Genomic DNA, 21,054 nt, shown 5'->3' with positions numbered 1-21,054 from the left:
ACTTTCCAATAAAGACTCCACCTCAGCAGCCCTGTGACAGGAAAGATCCCACTTCATCTAAGAAATGCCACAGCAACTGACAGACCAAGTGAGATTTACATGCAGAGGGTCATAAGCAGGTTCATTTCATGCCAGTCCTTCAGAGAAGAGCTTTGGAAGACAGCACTGTAAATCAGCATTGTTACACCAGCGCTAAGCCCAGACCTAAAGCCAGCACTAACCCACATCTTCACCAGGTGAATCTGCTCTGGTGGGATGAGATGTCCAACTTAAGTTTCAGCTTACTTGCCAACAATAATTAGGAAGTGCTCCATCCACAATTTAAAATGGAATATGAAGAGCGATAGCTAAGACTTCAATGGAGCAGCCAGAAAGAACCCACATGAACCCAGTGAGTGTATTTTCCTTTATTTTAGGTTTAATCCTCCATTATTACTCCAGGACACCAAGGTCAGATGCAACACTGACAACCACCAGGGACAGAAGTTTCTAACCAGCTCAGTACAACAGCCATCTCAAAAAAACACCACTTACACGTGCCACTGACCTGAATGAGTTATTCTCTATGCAACTGCTCAAAAGTAAACAGCATTTCCCCCAAAACTGTTTTACTTGCCACGTTTCAAGCAATGCTGGGTATAGATCCATACCCAGAAGTGAACACTTCACTTCCTCCAGCATTTCTGCAGCGCCAGCACAGGATCACGTGGCCAGATCAGCCCCTGGTCCACAGCGCTAAACCCTTCAATACGCAGGAGATTAAGCTGCACTGGAAGTCATCTGGCAGCAGTCATTTCACTAGGCCAGCACAACATTGCGCTGCACAAGCACCCAACCTGACCACAGGGTGTCCAGAAACCAGTTTGCAGCTCTCTGTACCCATTTGGTTGAGGCTATCCACCTGCACAAGCGGCTACAAAGAAAGCTTGCAGCAGCCTGAAAGGTCACCACCTGGTGAGGTTTTTCCTTTACTTCCCACTTGGCTTTGGAACAAGTCCAGAGGGTCAGTTTGCTTCCAATAATGGCAAGTGTTTGACCCTATAATTCAGAGGCTGGAGGAGCAACAGCCATCTCTTTCAAGCACCCAAATCCTTGGCACAGAAGTGCACTGGCAAGAGGAACATCAGGCTCTGGGCAGGTACATTTACTGGCAGATCTCACCCACAGTAAAGGGACAAAAGCACGTCCTTCAGTTACGTAAAATAAGCCTGGACCCAGTACTCTTTGCTTTGGCACAGAGCCTCCTGTTTTGAGGCATATCAAGTGCAAGGCAGCAGAATATTCCCATTGCCCTCAGCCCAACCAAAGCAGGAACTTGTGGCACCGATTTCATAATATCAAGCTCCTCTTTGAGAGAAAGTCTTCTCCTACGTGCACCTGTGTGTTCTTCAACACCAGATTAACTAAGCTGTAGCAAAGCAAACATGGTTATTCAAAAGCCTTTTGCATTTAATGCATCCAGCAGATCAGCTATACAAGCCACCAACAGACTAATCCTGCCTCCAGGAGATGCAGACTGCTTTACTGCTGGAACCACCTATGCCAAAAGCAGCTGGCAGATGATGCATTACACAGGTCAGGCAGCAAGAGCTCACATCCTGCCCACGCAGGACCTGGGGGAACATGAAGCCAGCCTTCCCAGGCACCTCCACACTGCCAGGGAACACTGGGTTATCCATTTCGGGCTCACAAAGCCCCCCATCACCAAAAAAACATTAGCCCCAATTTCAAGCAGCTCTTTGTTCACAAGCAGGTACCAACCACCATGCCACCGAGGAGCGTACCATGTTTGCCAGGTCCCACTGAGCAACTCCCCCATCCTACCAACCTCTGGCCCTCAAGCTCGCCTCCAACCCAGCCAAACACATCACCTGGCAAGATGTCACGTTTGCTTTTTGTGACAGGAGTGGTGCAGACTCCACTGAAATCCAAAGAGTTGTCCAGCATGGCATTTATTCGGCGAAAGATATCTGCATTGCTGCAAGTGGAAAGAGCAGGGGCATCCGGGCTATCCCAGCAGTCTTTTATGCTCCTCCCAATATCTTCTTTCTGTTAAGAAAGAACAAGCATTAGTGTCAAGCACGCTACTACTTACCACCCTACTTTCAACACATTGTGGAAAGCCTGGATTGCTTCCAATACTCATATTAGCTTTAGTTCCAGGTCTTCGCAAGGGTCAGGCACAATTCTTTGCACTAAAGAAACGGTTAGGCAGAAGGGTCAGCAGTTTGTCAGCACTGCACGCCCGACCAGGACTGCCCCAGTCACAAGCAGGCACCAGCTCACCGAGGCTGGGTGAACTTTAGACAAGGAGCCACAGCACCCAAACCCATCTGGCTGCTAACACAAGCTCTCTGCCTTCCTTCTGCACAGCACCTCACACTGAGGCACAGACCACACTCCTCCTCCCCAGGATCAGCATCCTGACACTGGGGGACACTCATGGTCAAGGCAGCCACCAGCTGACACCACAGGGGTTCCTCCCGCACACAGTACGGCTCACTTCACAGCTCTCGTTTCAGAGCTCCGGACAACATCTTGGAAAAGCCAAGTCAGCAGCCATGCAATCACCTCAGGCTTATGGAAAAAGCCAGAATTCCCGGCTAATCAAACAGCCCCAAAGTCCTGAGGTGTCACTCGGCAAGGTGAAACGAATCCCAGTCTTCTCTTTAGTTAGCAGCTCCTTATCAGAAAGGGGTTACCCAACAACAGCTCTGCTTTATCACAACCCTCCACCAGCACCGACCTACCAGTTTCAAGGTTTTTTGGGTCTGACCATGCTACTACAAGCCAGGGCTCTCAGTAAAGCTTCTTCTGCATGCCAAGAAGAAAACCCTCCTGCTTCCTGGTGCCGGTCCAGAGACCCAGCAGCAGCTGCTTCCCCCAGCTCTGCCTGCAAGCCACTTCCACACCCAGGCTTGCTTCAGTGCAGCTGCACAGCACTCAAGCCCTTGCCACTCTAGAAGCTGCTAAACTATCTCCAACCAGGATTTTTGGACCACAGGCAAGTCTCCCCGCCACCCAAAAGCTACTGCATCAGAACCCTGCTCCTGAACATGCTGAGCAAGCAGTATTGCCATCAATTAAGACGCACATTAAAGAGCAGCACAGGAAGGCACAGCCACTCCAGTTTTGGCCTCTGGACCAGAATCCCTGCCATTAAGCAAATCTAGCTGCAGCCAAATTCAAAGAACTGAATCACAGCTAGGCTGGCAAACAAGGCCTCTGCTACTCCAAGACACAGAAGAGCCTATAGCTTTAAGCTGGGCCATTTGTATTTGTCAAGGAGCCATTTAATCCATCCACCATTTGGATGTGATCCTGCAAGTTCAGGGCCTGCCTTCCCCACACTTCTGCTTTGCCCAGCAGCAAGCCTGAAGCACGGAGCTGGTTTTCCTTTTCAAATGATCCCGTACTGATCTTTCCAGTGTGTGGCCTGTAACCAGATGCAAGAGGCAAGCGTAAACCAAACTTCACATGGAAATGGGAACTCGGCCCAGCCTGAGCACAGGACTCATATTTCCCCCATTCCCCACCTCGTGAGCAGTTTCACTGCCATGAAGTACACTCAGTTTTCCACATCCCAGTCAGCTACAAGCAAACGAGTCCCTGTCCTGGAGGAGGCAGCAATAAGCCAGGGAATTGTCAACTCCTGTGATGCCTCCAGGTAGGAAGCAAGTAATTGATTCAGGATTTCAGCCTGCTTAAGACTATTACATCTAATTCAGCATCACTGCCTGGGATATTTGTCTGTTAAAAGACCCAGCCCACCCTCAGATAAGGCCCTGGAACTCTGTCAGCACAGCACAGGCACATTTACAAGCCAAGAATAAACAGGTAGGGCTCAAAGCAAGCTTCAGGCAAGAGTCAACAGGCAGAGCAAGCTTTAGGTCATCTTTATAAAAAGCAGCTGAGGAGTACAGAAGCTCAATTTAAGAAAGTATTGCCAGTCATCTTTAATAAAAAGGAGTGCCGCATCAGGCTGTTTTGGCACAAGTGTAAAATGCCATATTCTCCTCATGTTACTGCTACAGAACCTCTTAAAGCAGGAGGCAAAGCTTTCTCCTCAGTTTGTGCTAGCAAGACAAAAATAAACTCCAGCAGCCAACCAAATGCCTGACCCTTTCCTGCTCATTTAGCATTTGATGCTTCCCACAGCTGGCAGCACCAGTCCTGCCACAAACAAGAACAGAAAACAGCAAGAGGATGGCCAAGCATTTTTACAGAATTTCCTTTTACTTAAAGAGCTTTTAACTTTAAAGACTGAAGGATATCCTAGAGATACTGCAGGCACCACCGACTTCAGAGCTGGCATCCAACGCTTTGTGTAGGCAGCGGCTCGTGTCTCTGCATCTTCCCTGGTGAAGCTCACCCACCTCCCTGGCCCCCTAAGCCAAAAATACTCCTTTCAAAGAGCTCTGCAGGTCTCTGAAGCATGCAGGGTCCAAACGACTAGACTACACAGGCTGCTGAACAGAAGGAATTTACAATACATAGCTGGAGAAAACATCCACATCCCTTAGTCTCACCAGGGGTTAACACCAAAGCACAGGGAAATGTGTTGGAGGCTGCGTGCTCCAGAACCTGCTCCACTCTCACTTTGAGCAAAGCATTCTTGAATGCAGTAAGGATTAGCTTTCAACACTCCATCCTGAAGAACTCTGCTGACCAGAGCAATACATCCATAGTTACTCTTGCTCCTCTGGATGTCCTCTGCACCACAGCAACTACAGCCACAGCCCACGCTTGAAGCCGCCCCCCTCTGCCTTCACCAAGGCACAAAGGTGTGTGCCCAGTGCACTACAAGGCTCTGAAGCCCCAGGGAGGGACCATCAGGCACCTGTAGCACCACACTCCAAACAAAAACCACCTGAACAAGATGGGGAGCACCTGGCTTGATGCAAAACAAGGCAAGAAGTTGTTTCTGCTCCTGCAGAGCAGTGGAAAGGCAACTAATGTGCCATCTCACCTGCTTGCTCCGCATCCAGGAGCTGGCAGCCAAAGCATCATTGTACTTGCAGCAGTCAGGTCCCTGGGGTTCACATCTCATCAGCCCCCCAAAACCATGACTGCAGCTGCACTTGAAGGAGATCCCACACAGGACACCCACAAGACATGGACCCGCAGCAACTCAGTCCACGGAACAATGTCTGCTCACATAAGCAAAAGCCACTGAAGATATCTAAGTGGAAACAAAGGCACCTCCACAGCTCTGACATAGACACACCTGGAGGAAATCTAGCATTTAAACAGCAGATAATGAAATCCCAGGGCCAGGCAGCACCCCCAGCACTGTGCAGGATTAGGATACCCTAATCCTGAGGGAAGCCATTAAACACAGCTCAGCTGCCAGCATAACCGTGATGCACATTAGCTCCTTAGGAACAGGCGAGGCTCGTCCACCTCAGCTGCGATTCAGCCTTTACTCATTATGCTTTCCATAGAAATCCCACTGAGGCAGCATCATGCTGATGCCTGAAGGGGTTCTCAGCCTAGAGGGTCTCGAATCCTGAAAATTTAACACATCGTTAAAATAGCATCAGTTTCAACACAACTAAATCAAGATGCCTCTACGCTTCAGTCAAAAGCAGCTCTAGAAGTCTCTCACTGGCACATTTTGCTCCCCAAACCAAAGCCAGGTACACCACCAGAAAGCACCACCCTGATGCAACTGTTCCTACCGAACAACACTGCTTAACGAAGCAGCAGTTTGACCTGCCCAGCTCCTCCTGCGCAGGGCTGGGACGGGCCGTGCCGTGCTCTCACACTTCAGCACCTGCTCCGCGGCTTGCACGGAGACGGCCTCGAACACATCTGCCTGGGAGCAGGCCTGTTCGGAAAAGATTTTGTTGGATTTACTTTCACGTGGGAGTGCTGACTTCAGAATGACACCAGTTTTGCCAAAATTCCTGTTTTGAAAGAAGTTTGACTGCTAAGCACCTCCTTTTTTTTTCCCTCCCCAGAACTGAACACTTTGAAGCTATTATCCAAGCCGCTTTAGAAGCAAGTAGCGCCCCAAATACAGGCTTCGGCACGCTACCAGCATAGAGTAAGGCCCAGGGAGAGCGCTCCAGCTGACAAGATGTAAGAGCCCTGAGCCCCCCAGAGCACTACCTCCACCCTTTGCGCAGCTGCCACCACTTGCATCCAATTCTGTTGCCACACCACTAGCCTGTCACCCAAGCAGCCTCAACCAGCACCAACCGAGTTTAGCTGGGTTAAAAAGAAAATAAGCAAAGCCTGGAGAACACTCCGCACAGGCGTGGGAGCACAGAGAGGGTGCAAACGACTACTACGCAAGAAAAAAACACGCAGCCCTCCCCCTGCCTACAAGAAGGGGCTTCAAGCCATTAAGTGAGACCACGATGCGCCAACAGCTCTTCGGGGGCGACCCTGCGGCAGGGCTGAGGCGAACCCCCCCCCGCCCGCAGGGTCGCCCCCGAAGCCTCCTCAGCGCCCCCTTTCCCGCCCGATCTCCTCAGCGCCCCTTCCCGCCCAGCGCTCACCCGCCGCGCGCCGCCAACGTGCGAAGCCACGTGAGGGGGCGGCGAGGAGGAGGGGGAGGAGGAGGACACCGCGCGCCGCTCCGCCCCGCCCCTTCTCTCGCTCCCCCCCCCCCCCCCCCCTCCCGCCCGCCCGCCCGCCGCGCGCCGCCTCAGCACGGCGCTCGCTCGCTCACCGGCGGGAACGCCATGGGCGCTGCGCGGGGCGGGGCGGGGCGGGTCTCGAGGGAGCGGCGGCAGCGCCGGGCTCCGGCCCCCGCCGGGTTTTAATGGGGCCGCGGCGCATGCGCGTGGCGGCGCTGTCCCGCGCGGCCGCCTCGCGCCCCCTCACGACGCCGCCGCCGCCGCCGCCGCCTCGCGCCCCCTCACGACGCCCGGCGGCCGTTGGGCGGCTCCTCACCGGGGGCGGCTCCTCACGGGGGGGCTGGGGGAGGGGGTGGTCGTGTCGGCGCCTCTCAGCGCCTGGGGTGCGGTTCTGGGCGCGCCCCGGTGCAAGAGGTCGGTGGGCAGAGTGGTGGGATCCGGATCTGAGCAGCCCTTCTGGGAGGAGAGGCTGGGAGAGCTGGGGCTGCGCGGCCCGGAGGAGAGGAGGCTCAGGGGACGCCCACCAATGTCCGTAACCACCCACGGGAGGGTGCAGAGGGGATGGAGCCAGGCTCTTGTCAGCGGTGCCGGGACAAGAGGCACCGGGCGCAAGCTGGAGCCCAGCAGGATCCATCTGAACATCGGGAAGCGCTGTGCTGTGCTGCTGGTGGAGCACTGCACGGGCTGCCCAGGGATGCGGAGGCTCCATGGAGATTCAGATTCCATCTGGACATGGTCCTGCGCAACCTGCGCCGGTGGCCCTGCTTCCAGAGGTCTTCCAGACCCCACGTCCTCCAGAGGTCCCTTCCAGCCCAAAGCACCCTGTGGTTCTGTGGTCCAGCACAGCCTGTGCTCGTTCTCTCCCCCCTGTGCCTGGCTCCCAGGGCTTGTCAAGGGCTGAGGGCAGAGCTGGGGCTCTCTGGAACCTTACCCAATTCCTGGGAGGGGAGAGCTGGATAAAAAGACGTTTTTCCCTCTTTCTCTCCAGTTTAGAGATGAAATTCCTCCTGGTGCTGGCCCTGCAGTGGCATGGCAGGACAGACACAGCCCTGACGTAGCAGTTGTTCCTGCGGTCAAAACAGCAGCGATTCTGCTTTGAATAAATGCCTGGAAGCCTCCCAGGTCTCCTCAGATCGCTGGTCAGGGCCAAGCCTCCTGCCCTCTGCCAAGCGAGTGCAGGTGTCCCTGATGTCCCTGCAGCAGAGCCCAGCAGGGGACATCTGGGGACTGGCCCTGCCGCTATACACACGGAGCAGAGAAGGGTGCGGGTTTGAGGAGAGCTTTATTGGCCATAATAAATAAGGTTACACTGGGTGACTGTGGCAAGGGGTGAGGGACTAGAGCCTCCGTGTCCTCACCGAGCAGGACATTGTCCCCTCCTGCTTCTTCTTCCCAGAGGCAGAGCCAGCCCGGGTATCACTGCCTCCTGTCCCACTGGTGCCACCATGAGTACTGGGGTGGGGAATAACCCCGGAACAGGGACAGGAGGGTTCTGGGGAGTGGTGTGGGGCAGAGGGGGTGGGGGGTGTGGCAGGGCCCGGCTGTCACTGCGCCAGGGCCTGGATGATGTCCTTCACCAGCATGGTGCCGATCACCATCTTCTCGCTGTTGACGGTCAGCTGGGCCGCGGCTCCCTCCCGCCGCTCCAGGGTGACGAGCACCAGGCTGCCACTGGTCACCGTCTTGGCTGCAAACCTGCCCGCCAGCAAACAGGGCATCAGGGCGAGCTGTGCTCCTCTGACACCCTCCTGTCCCATGTCCCCAGCCCCTGGGATGCCCCAGTGGGGACTGGGGAGGTGTCTGCCACCTACAGCCACTGTCACCGTGGGTCTGGGTGCAGGTTCCTGCAGGCTCCATGTCCTTATGGAAGCCCTGAGCATCCCCCTAACTGAGCTGATTTGATTTGGGTAGGACTGCAGAGGTGACAGTGCCTGCCCAGTCCCCAAGCTGGACCTTCCAGTGGGTCACTGGCCTGGCACAGTCCCCAGGGAGCTGAGGTCCCCTGGGGTGTCTGGTTACCTGTATTCATTGTCAGCTCCGCAGGGCACACGTCCCACGTTGGCAGCCGAGGTCACTTGCTGGACGATGGCGTGGTCACTCCGGCATTTCTCAGGCAATGTCAGCTTCTCCGTGATCTCGCTCATGCCCGTGAGCTTCCCTGGAGCGGGCAGCAGAGCCCCTGCCTGTCTCCAGCCACACACCCAACCCTGCGCCCACCACTGACACCAGTCGTATCCCCACCAGGTCCCATTTTGCTGTCCCCAAATCAAGCCCTGGCTCCTGTCCCCTCCTGTCCTGCCCCAGGCTGAGCTCTGTCCCAGGCCACCTTGTTCCTATGGTTTGCTCATGGCCTCACATCCAGATTCCCATGAGGTCCCAACATGCTCTTCTGCTTGCTCCTTTCCAGCTTGGCAGAGATGGATTTGGGAAACACCTTTCCTCCGTGACCCTTTCTGGGCTTGTCCCTGTCACCATGCCTGGTGGCAGCAGCCTGCAGCCACGTCCCCAGGGACGGGCTCCTCCAGGCAGCAGCACTGCGGGGTGATGGAGCCAGGTACCACAGGGCACTGAGCACGCCCCAGCATCTCCAGCTCACCACAGACCCCATCTGCTCTGGGAACGTGGTGACAGAAGGCCGGGGTGTCCCCATCACTTGCCACAGAGTGACATGAGGTTCCTGTGCTGGGCAGAGGTGTGGGGACCCCGTGCAGCCCTGTGGCACTGTGGGGCTGGACGGGACATGGAAGTGTCCCACCGCCCCCACACCCCATTGGGGCACCCCAGTGCCCGAAGGGAACAAAAGGAGCTACTCTAGGGCCACTTACCCTTGCCCTGCCGCGTGAGGTGCTCTGCGCCACGGCACGGGTGGCAGGGGGACAAAGCATGCAGTGAGTGCCACCGTGGGGACAGTGGGTGCCCCCCCCACCCCGGCCCCGGCCCCCACTCACCCTGCTCCTTCCTGAACTCGTTCTCGCTCATGAAGACGGGGGCCATCAGCTCCCCCACCGGCGGCTGGATGGAGACGTAGAAGTGGCGCGTGTGGGTGCTGGGGACACAGGCAGGTGAGAGGGGATGCAGTGGAGGACCCCCTCCTCCCCCTGCCTCAGGCAGAAGGAGCTGGAGGGAAACTGAGGCACAAAATGGCTCGGGAATAGGGGACCTATCAGGCTGGACCTGGGACTGCTGTCACTTCCTTGTCCCCTGCTGCCTGTCTCACTGTCCTCTGGAGCACCCAATGTTGTCAATCGTGTTGCCCCCTAGAGCACCCCATGACCATCCCAGTGTCCCCCCTCTCCTGGAAGGACCCTGGGGCCCATCCTGGTGTCCCCATCCCCTGGAGAAACCCTGTACTTGTCCCACTGTCCCCTGGAGCTCCCCATACCCTGTCCTGCTGTCCCTTGTCCCCTGGGGTACCCCATGCCCTGTGCTGCTGTCCCTTGTCCCCCAATGCCCACCCAGGTTTCCCCATGCCCTATCCTTCTGTCCCCCAATGCCTCATCCTGCTGTCCTTTGTCCCCTGCTGTTCCATATCCCTTGGAGGGATGTTGGTGCCCATCCCGCTGTCCCCATCCCCGGGACACCCACCCTGTCCCCTCCCGCCTGTCGCTGGGCACTCACCACAGCTGGAAGTTGGCCGCCTGAGTGGAGTCGCAGAAGTCGATGCCCATCACCACGCTGGTCGTGTCCCCAGGCGCCAGGCGCTCTGAAAGCACACGGCTGTCACCACATCCCACCTCCCCTCCGCGGGCTGTCCCCCCCGTCCCTCCCGAGCACCAGTGCTGTGCCGTGCCGTGCCGTACCGATCTCGGGGAACTCCTGGATCCGCATGCCCGAGAGCGGCTTGGGCTCGCTGACCCGCAGGCTCTTCACCTCGGCGTCGGTGTTGTTGGAGATGTGGATCTGGACGGCCACCATGTGGGGGTCCCCTGGGAAGGGCCGGCGGCTGAAGCAGTACTCAACCGAGAGCCCCTCGCCTGCCATGCGGTGCAGCAGCTCGTAGGTCCTCACCGCACCGAACGCCGGGCTCATCAGCTGCCGGAGACCGAGGGATGATGTGGGCCACTGAGCCCACCCCATGGCACCCGTTGGGTGTTAGGGCCCCAGAAGGGGATGTGAGGGACACTTACGGCAGGTGCCAGGGACGTGTCGGTGAGCGTGAGGCCCTCCAGGTCGGTCACCAGGCTGGTGGAGACGATGCTGGTGGAGGGGACAGGCTGAGGAGGTGGGGGAGTGACTGCAGGGAGAGGAAAGGGTTAAAGCTCCGATGAGCCACAGCCCCGTGGGGACACCACATGGGGACAGCTTCAGTGCCATAGCCCCCTGGGGACAGCCACATGGGGACACCACATGGGGACAGCCTCAGTGGCATAACCCCATGGGGACGCCACATGGGGACAACCTCAGTGCTATAGCCCCTTGGGGACAGCCCCATGGGGACACCACATGGGGACAGCCTCAGTGGTGTAACCCCATGGGCACAGCTGCATGGGGACAGCCATGTGGAGACAGGCCTGGTGGCACAGTTGCAGGGGGGAAGCCCCTCAGATACCACCCACAGGGATAGGCACGTGGGGACAATCCCGTGGGGACAGCCCTGGTGGCTCAGCCATCTGCTCCACAGCCATCCTCATGGGACAGGGGCCATCCAACCCCCAAGTCCCCACCCCCGTTCTTGCTCACCCAAAGACTCCACACAGCCTTGTACCTCCCCACCCCAGGTGTCCGTGCCTCAGTTTCCCCAAAGCCAACACTGTGACCATCCCATGTCCCCTGCGGCCACTCACAGTCATCCAGGTCGAGCAGGGAGATCTCCTTGGGGCCGGCCCTGCTGCTGGGGGGCTGCAAAGGGGCAGAGAGATGGGGAGGGGTGAGCAAGGGGGCTGGGGTCCCCCGGCCTCCCTCCCAGCTGGTCCTCACCGCCTTCCTCCGCTTGGCCTCCACCACGGCCGGTGCCTCAGTGCCAGAGTCTGACCCTGAAGAGCTGCTCTCGGAGGCGCTGGCCTCCTCTGACGAGGTCTCTGCACGGCCCTTCCTCCCGTGAGGTCCTGCTGCCTTCTTGACCTTCTTCCCCTCAGTCTCCTCCTCCTCCTCGCTGGGGCTGCAGGGAGAGGAGGCTTTAGGGGAGGCCGCGACACCAGCTCAGCCGGGGGACACACAGCCTCCTTGGGTTACCTGCCCGCACTCCCTGGGGAGGAGGCCTTCCGGGGGCCTCCCTTCTCCTTCCTCTTCTTCCTCTTCTCCTCCTCCTCCTCTTTGTCCTCTGACTCCCCGCTGCCTTCCTCCTCATCCTCCTCATCCTCCTCCTCGCTGCTGGAGCTGGAGCTGCCAGAGCTGCTGCTGCTGCCGCTCTCCTCGCTGACAGACTCAGGCTCTGCAGGGAACACAACTCAGCTGTGCTGCTGTGTCCCCCCACGTCTCCACCATTCCTCGCTGTGTCCCACCACATCCCTCCACTGTGTCTCATGTCCCCACAGAGGCCCGTGGTGCCTTACAGCATCCCCACACCTCCCCCTGCATCCCTGCTTCCCCCTGCCAGATCCCTCCATGTCCCCCATCCCCACCGCGATGGGATGTCCTCATCATGGTGTCCCCTGCCTGGTGCCCCACCGTGGTGGCATCACCAGGTCCTCACCACTGTCTGCAGACTCGGTGGGCCCTGACTCGCCCTCTGAGTCAGAGTAGAAAGGTTTCTCCACCTTCTCCTTCCTCTTCTCCCGGCTGGTGCACTTGGTCCACTCGGGAACCTGCTGGCACAGGGCTGGTCAGGGTTGTCACCCGTGGGTGGGGTCCTAAACCACTGCCTTCACCCTGCTCCTGCCCCCTGGCAGTTGCGTGGTCACTGGAGAGGGGGCATGGGGCAGCTGAGCAGCACCTGGGCCCATTATGGGGCTCTCCCAAGACCCCAGTGTGACCTCCCCACCAGAGTCCCTCATGCAGCCCAGGTTGCCCACGCACCTCCACGTTCCTCACGGAGGGGTCAGGGGCTTCATCTGGCCAGTCCGGCAGCTCCTGGTACCCAACAGCCTTGGTGTTGAGCAGGTGGGACAGGGAGCCCAGCTGGAAATGGTCCCGATCTATGGCAGGATGAGAGGTGGTGGCAGCTCAGGGACAGCTGTGCAGCACCAGGGTGACATCTCTCCCTGTGCCCCCATGACCTGCAAGCAGGGTGGGTACCTTTGAAGGAGGACTCCAGGATGGGAGCGGGTTTTTGGGCCAGGAAGAGCTTCTTGGCATACTTGTTGAGGGCCCCGCTCTTCTCGGTGGGCACAATGAGCTGGCGAATGAAGCGAGCCCGGTCGCGGATGTCATAATTCTGGTCGTACTTGGCCAGGTTGAGCACGTACTGGGTCAGCAGCTTGCTCTGCACCAAGGGGCATGCTCAGGACCAGCCTCTTCCTCCCACTGGGGAAGCTGAGGCAGGCCATGGGACCGTGTCCCCAGGAACATGTCTCCAGGTACCTGTTTGGAGTTGGTCAGGTAGAGCTTGGCTGCCAGGTTAATGACCTGCAGCTTGACGATGTCCTCCTCGTTGGTGAAGGACTTGGCCATCTTGCGCAGCACATCGGGTGCAATCTTGGGCACGTGCTCACAATACTCGCCAATCAGCCAGAGGATGCTGGCCCGTGCCATCGGCACCTGCAAAACACCCTCGGGAGTGTGGCATCGCTGTCACCTCCTCTGGACCTGGGTGCCATGCAGTGCCCCAACTCACCTGGATGTTGTCGGTGAGCTTGGCCATGTGCTTGATGATCTCGCTGTGCTGAGCTGGCTGCATCTGAAGAAGCTTCTTGATGACCACCACAGATTCGGCCACCACCAGCTCTGTGAGCAGAGTTCCAGCCTCAGCGGGGTCCTCCCTGAGGGAGACGGAGCCCCCATTTCACCCCTGCCATGAGTGCTCACCATCCCGGTTGGAGAGGAGTTGGACCAGGCCGTTGAGGCAGGTGTCCCGCACCTTCCCGATGTTGGTGGCGCAGCGCCCGATGGCTTGGATGGTGGCTGCCACGAAGTCCTTGTCCATGCTGCGGATGTAGGTCTGTGCGGGCACAGCATGTCACCCGTGTGCCAGCACCGCGTGTCCCCCACATGTGGTGGCCACACATCGGGGCTTTTTGAAGCCATCCATGGAGTTAGCACATCAGTCCTCTCCTCCCAGTGGGATTCTCCTCCATTCCCTGCCTTCCCTCCCCCTAGGAGGTGTTCTGGCATCCATAGCCATGACAGATTTGCATCCTCAGTCTGCCTGGGGTCTCAGCATACCTGAAACTCACGCAGGATGGTGGAGATGTTGGTCTCATTGGCCAGGTTGGTGAGGACCTCCAGCTGCAGGAAGGAGAGAAAGACTGTCAGATTGAGACATGTCCCAAGGACACCAGATTCACAGTGTCCTGTCCCCAGAAGATGGAAGATGGCTGCTCCATGGGGAAGAGCTCCATGGAGACGAAAGCCACCAGTGATGGGTCCTGCAAGGTGTTTCCAGCTCACCTTGAGGATTTTGATCTGTGTGGGGTCTGTGGAGCGGATGTAGAAACTCTTCAGATAGGGCTCAAACATTCCCTGTGCAGAGAGCCGGCGGTATTAGTGACACTGATGTTTCCACCATGCTAAGGCCACCCATGGGCAAGTGGCCCTGGTGATCAGCTGCCAGCCAGCCATCATTCCACTCCAGAGTTAACGGGGCTGACTCCTCCCATACCAGGGCCAAGACTCACCCGCCTTTTGATGGACATGGTGGCCACATTCTGCAGCACAACATACTGGACCTCACTGTGGAGACAGAGAGGGGACTGCTGTCAGTGGGGCAAGCCAGACCTCCCTCCCAGCACACCCCCATGAAGACGGATCAGGACCCACCACCAGGGTGATGCCACCATGATGTTCCCACCCTTTATCTGGGTTGGGAAGTTTGGGAGTCTTCCCCAGGGTCTTGGTGCTCCCCATGGGTCCCACTGGCCATGTTCTGTGGGGTGGGAGACCACCAAAACCCAGATGCCACAGACCTGTGACTCCGCAGGAGCCGCACCAGTGCCTTGGCGATGACGCCAACCTCTGCCTTGGGTGCCAGGTGGAAGTAGAGCTGTGCCACAGCCATCACCACCTGCAGGGAGATATCTGCCTGTCACACATGTGGACATGGGGACATCCCAGGGGACAGCTGTGTCCCCCAGCGTCCCACCCAGTGACACCCAGAGGAAACCCAACTCAGTGGAAATTTACCACTGGAGGTTCCCTCAAGACTTCCCCAACACCCTGGTGGCTTCTTGGCTTGTGGGGACATCATGAGCCCAGGTTGGACACTACTGGCCTTGGGGACAGGGAGGGCTGGGGAAGGCCTCACCGCAGCGTTGCGGCTCTGCAGCAGGGGCTTGGTGTTGCGCAGGAGCAGGCGGTGGTCAGGGTCCATGACATAGGGCTTGCGCTTGGCCAACGAGGCTGCCTCCGCCTTGGCATCCTTGGTGTCCTCTTCCTCAGAGCCATAGAAAGCCTTCTCGGTGCTCTCCTCCAGCAGGGACTCCTGCCAGCAGCACTCATCTTCACCCCACCACCCCACCCCAACCACAGTGGTGGAGCAGCAGGATGCACCGCAACACCAGATCATCCCTGGTACCAAGGCAGCCTAAGGTGCCCAGGACACCCTGAGGCTCCCAGACTCACGTTCTGGTTGGGGCTGAGGAACTGGGTGCGCGCGTAGCGGGTCAGCATGTTGATGATCACCACTTGGCCCCACTCCTCGACATCGATGAGCAGGTTGCAGAGCTTGCGGTAGTTCTTGTGGATGAGGTCGATGCGCTCTGGGCAGACCTCCTCGAATGCCATCACCACGCTGCCGGCCACCAGCTGCAGAGGGAAAGCTCGGGGTGGCTCACTGGGGTGGTGGCATCTCCACAGGGATGTTGGTTTGTTGGGGATGGTGACCTCCCCATGAGGGATGGCTTGGTGGGGACATTGGCACCCCCACATTCTGGGGGAGGGAAGGCATGGCATCCTGCTCACCGTGGTCTTGTCTGCCAGCAGCTTCTCAATGACTTCGATGAGCTGGTCCTTCTGGTCCGAGTCGAGGCTGTGAGGGAAGAGTGGGACTGGTGCGGGTGGGAATACATCCAGCCCCCCAGCTCCTCCACCCACGCTGGCACCAAGCAGCTGGGACCCCCCCCCCCAGGTTCTGCATTCCCAAAATTTGGCAACAGAAAGACGCACAAAGCCTTCAATGAGCTTTCCCTGTTCTCAGCAGCCATCTCGCATCCCCCCATTACCTGTAGAGCTTGGGGATGGCATGGGCAGCCGTCTTACGCACGTATGGGGACATGTCTGATGCGGCCTCCTTGATGGCCAGCATCATGATGGGAACGATGATGGGTACGCGGATGCTGGAGAGGACGCGCAGTGCACTGGCGCGGATCAGCTGGTTGGGGTCCTGCAGGGATATAGGCATGGCTGCAGCGAGCTGGGACAGCCTCGCAGCCTCCCCTTTTGCCCCCCCAGAGTATCCAGGATGCCCACCTTGAGTCCTCGCTGGAAGGTGGAGATGGAGAGCAGGGCCAGATCCTGCTGCTCCTCTGCGTAGCGCACCAGGTACACATACACCAACTTCTTCACCTGTGGGGTGGTGTTGGCCAAGGCGGCAGGGACCCCCAAACACCCCCAAACCCCTCCCAAACAGGGAGCATCCCAGGCTCCAGGGACACCCATGGGTGCAACCTCACCTCAATGTTCTTGCAGGCGACATTCTTCACCACGGCTGGGAAGAGGTCAGAGGCATTTTTTCCCCGGGCGATCATCTAGGGAATGAAGGAGCAGTGTGACATGGGGTGGCTGGCACAGTGTGGCGCAGCACAACACAGCACGGCATGCAGCAGCTCACCGCCACGATCCTCTTCATGGCCTCCAGCTTGAGGGAGTCCTTGTTGCTATCCAGCATCTCCTTGAGGTCATCGTGCCTGCACCATACCAGGGTGGAAAGTCCCATGGGCCATTTTTAGCCATTTTTATTCCTTTTTTTGGCCCTATCCCTTGGGAGAGATGCCTGCACTGTGCCAGCAACCTGACCCTCCAGTGCCGTGCAATATTGATGGGGCAGGAGTTGGGTTACAGCCGTATGAAAAAGGAACCGCAGGGACTGGCATGGCACTGGCCACCAGCTCTGTCCCCATCCCGGCCACCAGCTGGACATCCCTTGTCCCCTCCTGGGCATGGTGGTGCAGATGTGCCAGTGCACCCTAACAAAGAGTGCCCTGGAATGGTCAAATCCAGCACTTTTGTCACCTCTTAGAAGGCTGTTTGCTATCTATGTCCCTTTTATAAGGCACATCTGTCCCCACCAAACCGGAGGGGGCGGGGTGGGGGGGAGGGGGGGGACTGCAAGTCTGCATCCACCCACAACAGCCCCATCATCATCAAAGGACAGCAATTTTCCTCAAAGAGCACAGATTTGCACCAAACCAGCCCCAGCATTTGGTGACACCCATTTGGGGCATGCCGCATCCCAAAGCCCCCTGGAACAATGCTCATCCCCAGCCACTGCTGCCACCATCCCCGGGGGGGCTCCCTGGGGGGGTCTTACCGCGGCGGCTGCCCGGTGCTGGTGGCCACCTCATCCTTGGGGACAGCCAGTGGCCGCAGCTCGTCGGCGCGCAGGGCGCTGTAGCAGGTGGGTGGCCCGGCCTCAGTGGCCAGCACTGGGCTGGTCACCTCCTCGGCTGCGTCACCGCCTGCCACTGTTTTTGGCCGCAGCAGCTTCTGCACAGGTGGCAGCGAGAGCATCTCTGTGGCCAGGGGTGGCACTGGGGACAGCAGGGACAGTGGCAGGGCTGTGGCCCTGCTCCTCCTCCTGAAACCTGATGCTGGGCTGGGTTGGGTTGCGGTGTCAACCCAAGAAGGCCACCACGGGGTCTCACGGTCCCAAGTGCCACCTGCCCCACAGGTAGGGGGAAATGGCAGGGACATGCTTCCCTAGGGACTTCCAGTGGCTCAGCTGCAGGTGGGGACATCCCCAAGGGGACAGGACAGATATGGGTGTCCCAGCTGGGTGATGGGGTGGCACCTGGGGAGCTCACGGGAACAGTGACAGATCCAGCATGGACACTGCTGGGCTAGGGGACATTGCCAGGGGCTCAGAGTGGGGGACAGTGACAGAGTGGGGAACACTGCTGGGGTGGGGGGAAAGTGACAAAGTGGGGAACATTGCCAGGGGGTCAGTGATGGGGGACAGTGTCAGCAGGGGGAACACTGCCGGGGGTGTGGAGGGAGGGGGGAGACAGTGACAGAGTGGGGGATGCTGCAGGGGTTTGGGGAGGGGGGACACAAGGAACCCCGCTTTCGCCTTTTACGCTGCCTCCTCTCCTGTCGACCCCCCCCCCCCCGCTGTTCTGCATTCCCGTGCCTCCTGCAGCAGCTGCTGGCTGCAGGTGACATGGTGACATCCGCCACCCCCGCACTGCTGGGACCACAGGCTCGGCATGGGTGGGGGGCACGGGGACCCTGCAGCCCCCCCCCCCCGTGCTGCAGCAGAGCTGAGATCTAAGATCTCCCTCCCCCCCCCCCATCCCCTGCTCCAAAACCCAGCTTTTCCCCCTCAAACCGCTGCCGCATCCCGGTGGCCTTTGCAAAAAACGATGCGTCCCCATCCTTGTTCCCAGGCACGTCTCCATCCCAAGGCGGGGGGCACCACCAGCCCGCTGCCATTGTCCCCATGGTGTCCCCGCAACCCCCCCTCCCCCCATCCCCACCTCTTGTAGTCTGAGGCGAAGATGCCGCCGCTGGCGGGGTCGTGGCCGTACTCGGGCTCCCCCAGGCTGGAGGAGCCCCCCTTCTCCTCGCCGTAGGCCGGGCTGGCCGCCATGGCTGTGCTGGCGCAGGCTGAGATGCGCAGGCCGGGGACGCCGGCACTGATGTCAGCGTCGTGCGGGGACGGCCACCGCCACCGCTTAAAGGCACCGGGGAGAGCGGGTACCCACGGCGCCCACCCTACCCGCGGCACCCGCGGCACCCGCGGCACCCTGGGCGATGCTCGGCGTAGCGGGGCCGTGTGGTTCTGGGGGATGCTCCCACGTGGCTCCCCCCCCCCCAAATATAATAAAAGGATGGGAGAGGTGGGTTTCTCCCCCAAAATGGGGTGGTCCCCAGTCCTGCAGTTTAAAAGTGGGCATCGCTTGGGATCTTGGTATTTGGGACACTTGTTACTATTTGCAGTATTATTTGGGATATCATTATTTGGGATATTATTTGGGATATTACTGTCAGGATATTTTTATTATTATTCAGAATATTATTATTATCATTGCTGTGATTTTCATCATCATAATAACTGTCACTATTATTATCACTTACTATTATTTCTTACTATTATGATTTACTAATATTATTCACTATTATTATTTACTATTATTATTATAATTGTCCACTATTATCATAATTTATTATTACTGCCATCATTATTTTTATTATTTACAGATAAGTAACACTGTTCAGAGATAAGATTTTTTTTATTTTACAGATAAGTAATACTGTTCAGAGATAAGCCTCGTTACTATTAACCAGTATTACTATTAATCAGTATTTTCAGAGAATTCAGGATATCATGATTTGCAGATAATTCAGAAATTCTACTTTTTTTTTTTTTTTTTAAATTTTTAAATTTTTAACTTAATTTTTTAAATATAGAAGTAATGTCTTTCAGCTGGGCAGTTATTTCACCCCGTCACGCAGGATATGAAGCAGCAATTATGAGCAGACTAGGTGGAAATAATTAATAAAGCAGCTAATTAATGTTTATTTCCCCACGCAGAGGGTGCTGAGTGGTGTCTTTGAAATGATCCAGCGTAAAAAACAACTAGAAAGGAACACCCCCAAAAAGTCATGATTTGCAGAAAGCAGATGTGTGGAAAGGCAAAGCGCAGGGACGAAGGGACATGGCTGCCCTGGGGAGCAGGCCGCTGGCCACCCCCTCACACCATCTGCTTGCTCCCCAGGAACACGAGCGGCCTGGTGACCTCAACCCTCCCTGGAGACCCCAGTAACTCCTTGGGGACCCAGCCCTCCCGGGGACCCAGGTAATATAAGGAGGACATAAAACCATTAGGAGGTGTCCAAAGGAGAGCAGCAAAGATGGTGAGGGCCTGGGGGCAAGCTGTATGAGGAGCAGCTGAGGTCGCTTGGTTTGCTCAGCCCAGAGCAGAGCAGGCTGAGGGGGGAGCTCATGGCGGCCTGCAGCTCCCTCACGAGGGGAGCGGAGGGGCAGGCGCTGAGCTCTGCTCTCTGGGGACAGCGACAGGACCCGAGGGAACGGCATGGAGCTGGGACAGGGGAGGGTCAGGCTGGGTGTCACGAAAAGGTTCTTCACAGAGAGAGTGGTCAGAAAATGGAACAGGAACTCCCAGGGGAGTGGCCGTTGCACTGATCCTGCCAGAGTTCAAGAAGCATTTAGACAGCACTCTTAGAAATACAGTTTAATTTTTAGATAGTCCTATGTGGAGCCAGGAGTTAGGCTCAATGGTCCTTGTGGGTCACTTCCAACCTGTGATATTCTATGATTCTGTGACATTCTTATGGACCAGGAGCCTCTTAGGGAACCCAAATCTCCTTAGGGACCCCAGCCCTCCTTATGAACCACATCCCTCCTTGTGGACTCCAGCCCTCCTTGGGGACCTCAGCCCTCCTTGGAGACCCAGCCCTGGAGGGAGCAGTGACACTCATGCAAATACTCACATCACTGCCATTGCTGTCATTCTTCAGGATTTTCACCTGCAGGAGAAAGACATCTGTGTGTCTGGGGACTCATCTGGCCCACCGCACATGCTCTGCCCTGAGTCTATACTCACCGCGTTGAAGTAGAAATCCGCCAAGTCCAGCAGGTAGAGTGCGAAGTGGATGCAGTTGTTTTCCATGAGACTGTACTGGGCTGTGCTGTTCATCACCTCCTTGACTTTTCTCTGGAAAGTACCAAGGTCAACCCCAACCTTTTTCCTGTAAATCTGGCATTTCCTCCTCTTTAACATAGCATGCAAGCCTTCCTTGCTGATGTATCCTCCATTTGCATGATCGTCTGTGGAAAGGAAAGAGCTGGCCATTACCACGTGCCTTCACTGGCCACTGCTGTGACCTGAATGGAAGATGGGGAGCATGGGCTCACTCTGGAAGTGGATGACCTCCTCATCCCCACAGTAGACGGCAGCATGCTTGAAGTATCTTGGGAGAATTTCATATTTGTACTGTATGGGGAAGAGCAGGATGTCTCCAGGCTGCAGTTTGCTCTCCAGCGGCACCTCTTCAAAATTTGTCCTGAGGGAAGGAGTATGTATCTTGAACAGGAACTTGGTTGCCTCACTCGCCCTATGGTAAGAATCCTTAGGAGAGAAAAGGAAGATGCAGCTTCAACATGGGGCAGAAGTGGCCCCCATTGCCCCAAAAAACTGCCTGTGGAGGTCTTGCTGTGTACCCTGCCCCAGGACAGCACATCCCCTGCAGAAGC

The 21,054-nt window shown here is 57.3% G+C and overlaps 2 protein-coding genes across 5 annotated transcripts in view; both read right to left on the bottom strand.

The window, feature by feature from the left end:
- Nucleotides 1–6,788, bottom strand: part of CPEB1 (cytoplasmic polyadenylation element binding protein 1) — a 36,229-nt gene extending 29,441 nt beyond the window's left edge. For 2 of the 3 annotated variants that reach the window (XM_035335778.1, XM_035335779.1), the window contains exons 1-2: nucleotides 6,680–6,788; nucleotides 1,872–2,049 (exon numbers count right to left, since the gene is read on the bottom strand). In XM_035335778.1, coding sequence (XP_035191669.1) covers nucleotides 1,872–2,049; nucleotides 6,680–6,694 — 193 coding nt within the window. In that variant the 5' untranslated portion in view covers nucleotides 6,695–6,788. Of the gene's footprint in view, nucleotides 1–1,871; nucleotides 2,050–6,506; nucleotides 6,577–6,679 lie in introns of those variants that run through there. The other variant, XM_035335780.1, reaches the window with a different exon arrangement.
- Nucleotides 6,789–7,850: 1,062 nt separating this feature from the next.
- On the bottom strand, nucleotides 7,851–18,591 carry AP3B2 (adaptor related protein complex 3 subunit beta 2). Of its 2 annotated transcripts, XM_035336097.1 has the most exons (28): nucleotides 18,314–18,591; nucleotides 16,450–16,525; nucleotides 16,292–16,366; nucleotides 16,089–16,184; nucleotides 15,842–16,002; nucleotides 15,582–15,648; nucleotides 15,243–15,425; nucleotides 14,926–15,102; nucleotides 14,588–14,685; nucleotides 14,300–14,354; nucleotides 14,073–14,144; nucleotides 13,848–13,910; nucleotides 13,491–13,623; nucleotides 13,300–13,409; nucleotides 13,047–13,223; nucleotides 12,762–12,948; nucleotides 12,543–12,661; nucleotides 12,220–12,331; nucleotides 11,760–11,958; nucleotides 11,505–11,685; nucleotides 11,372–11,426; nucleotides 10,715–10,821; nucleotides 10,388–10,619; nucleotides 10,206–10,290; nucleotides 9,536–9,633; nucleotides 9,413–9,436; nucleotides 8,607–8,745; nucleotides 7,851–8,282 (listed from the first exon to the last, which is right to left on the bottom strand). In XM_035336097.1, exons 1-28 carry the CDS (start codon nucleotides 18,424–18,426, stop codon nucleotides 8,132–8,134), a joined length of 3,345 nt encoding a protein of 1,114 aa, XP_035191988.1. In that variant the 5' UTR covers nucleotides 18,427–18,591; the 3' UTR covers nucleotides 7,851–8,131. The 2 variants fall into 2 exon arrangements, with proteins under 2 accessions (XP_035191988.1, XP_035191989.1); XM_035336098.1 differs by lacking the exon at nucleotides 9,413–9,436 and having other exon boundaries at nucleotides 18,314–18,590.
- Nucleotides 18,592–21,054: the final 2,463 nt, after the last annotated feature.

The sequence above is a fragment of the Oxyura jamaicensis genome, chromosome 10, assembly GCF_011077185.1.
Source record: "Oxyura jamaicensis isolate SHBP4307 breed ruddy duck chromosome 10, BPBGC_Ojam_1.0, whole genome shotgun sequence".
Classification (NCBI taxonomy): domain Eukaryota; kingdom Metazoa; phylum Chordata; class Aves; order Anseriformes; family Anatidae; genus Oxyura; species Oxyura jamaicensis.
This window is presented reverse-complemented; position numbering and strand designations above follow the sequence as displayed.

Bases quoted from the DNA above. Each gene is read 5' to 3' on its own strand.
- AP3B2 (XM_035336097.1), bottom strand. From the start codon at position 18,426: ATGGCGGCCAGCCCGGCCTACGGCGAGGAGAAGGGGGGCTCCTCCAGC. The intron at 14,686-14,925 runs GTGAGGCCTTCC...ATCTCCCTGCAG, and splicing joins TGCAGAGCCGCAACGCTGCG to GTGGTGATGGCTGTGGCACA. The intron at 9,634-10,205 runs GTGAGTGCCCAG...CTGTGTCCCCAG, and splicing joins GCGGCCAACTTCCAGCTGTG to CACCCACACGCGCCACTTCT.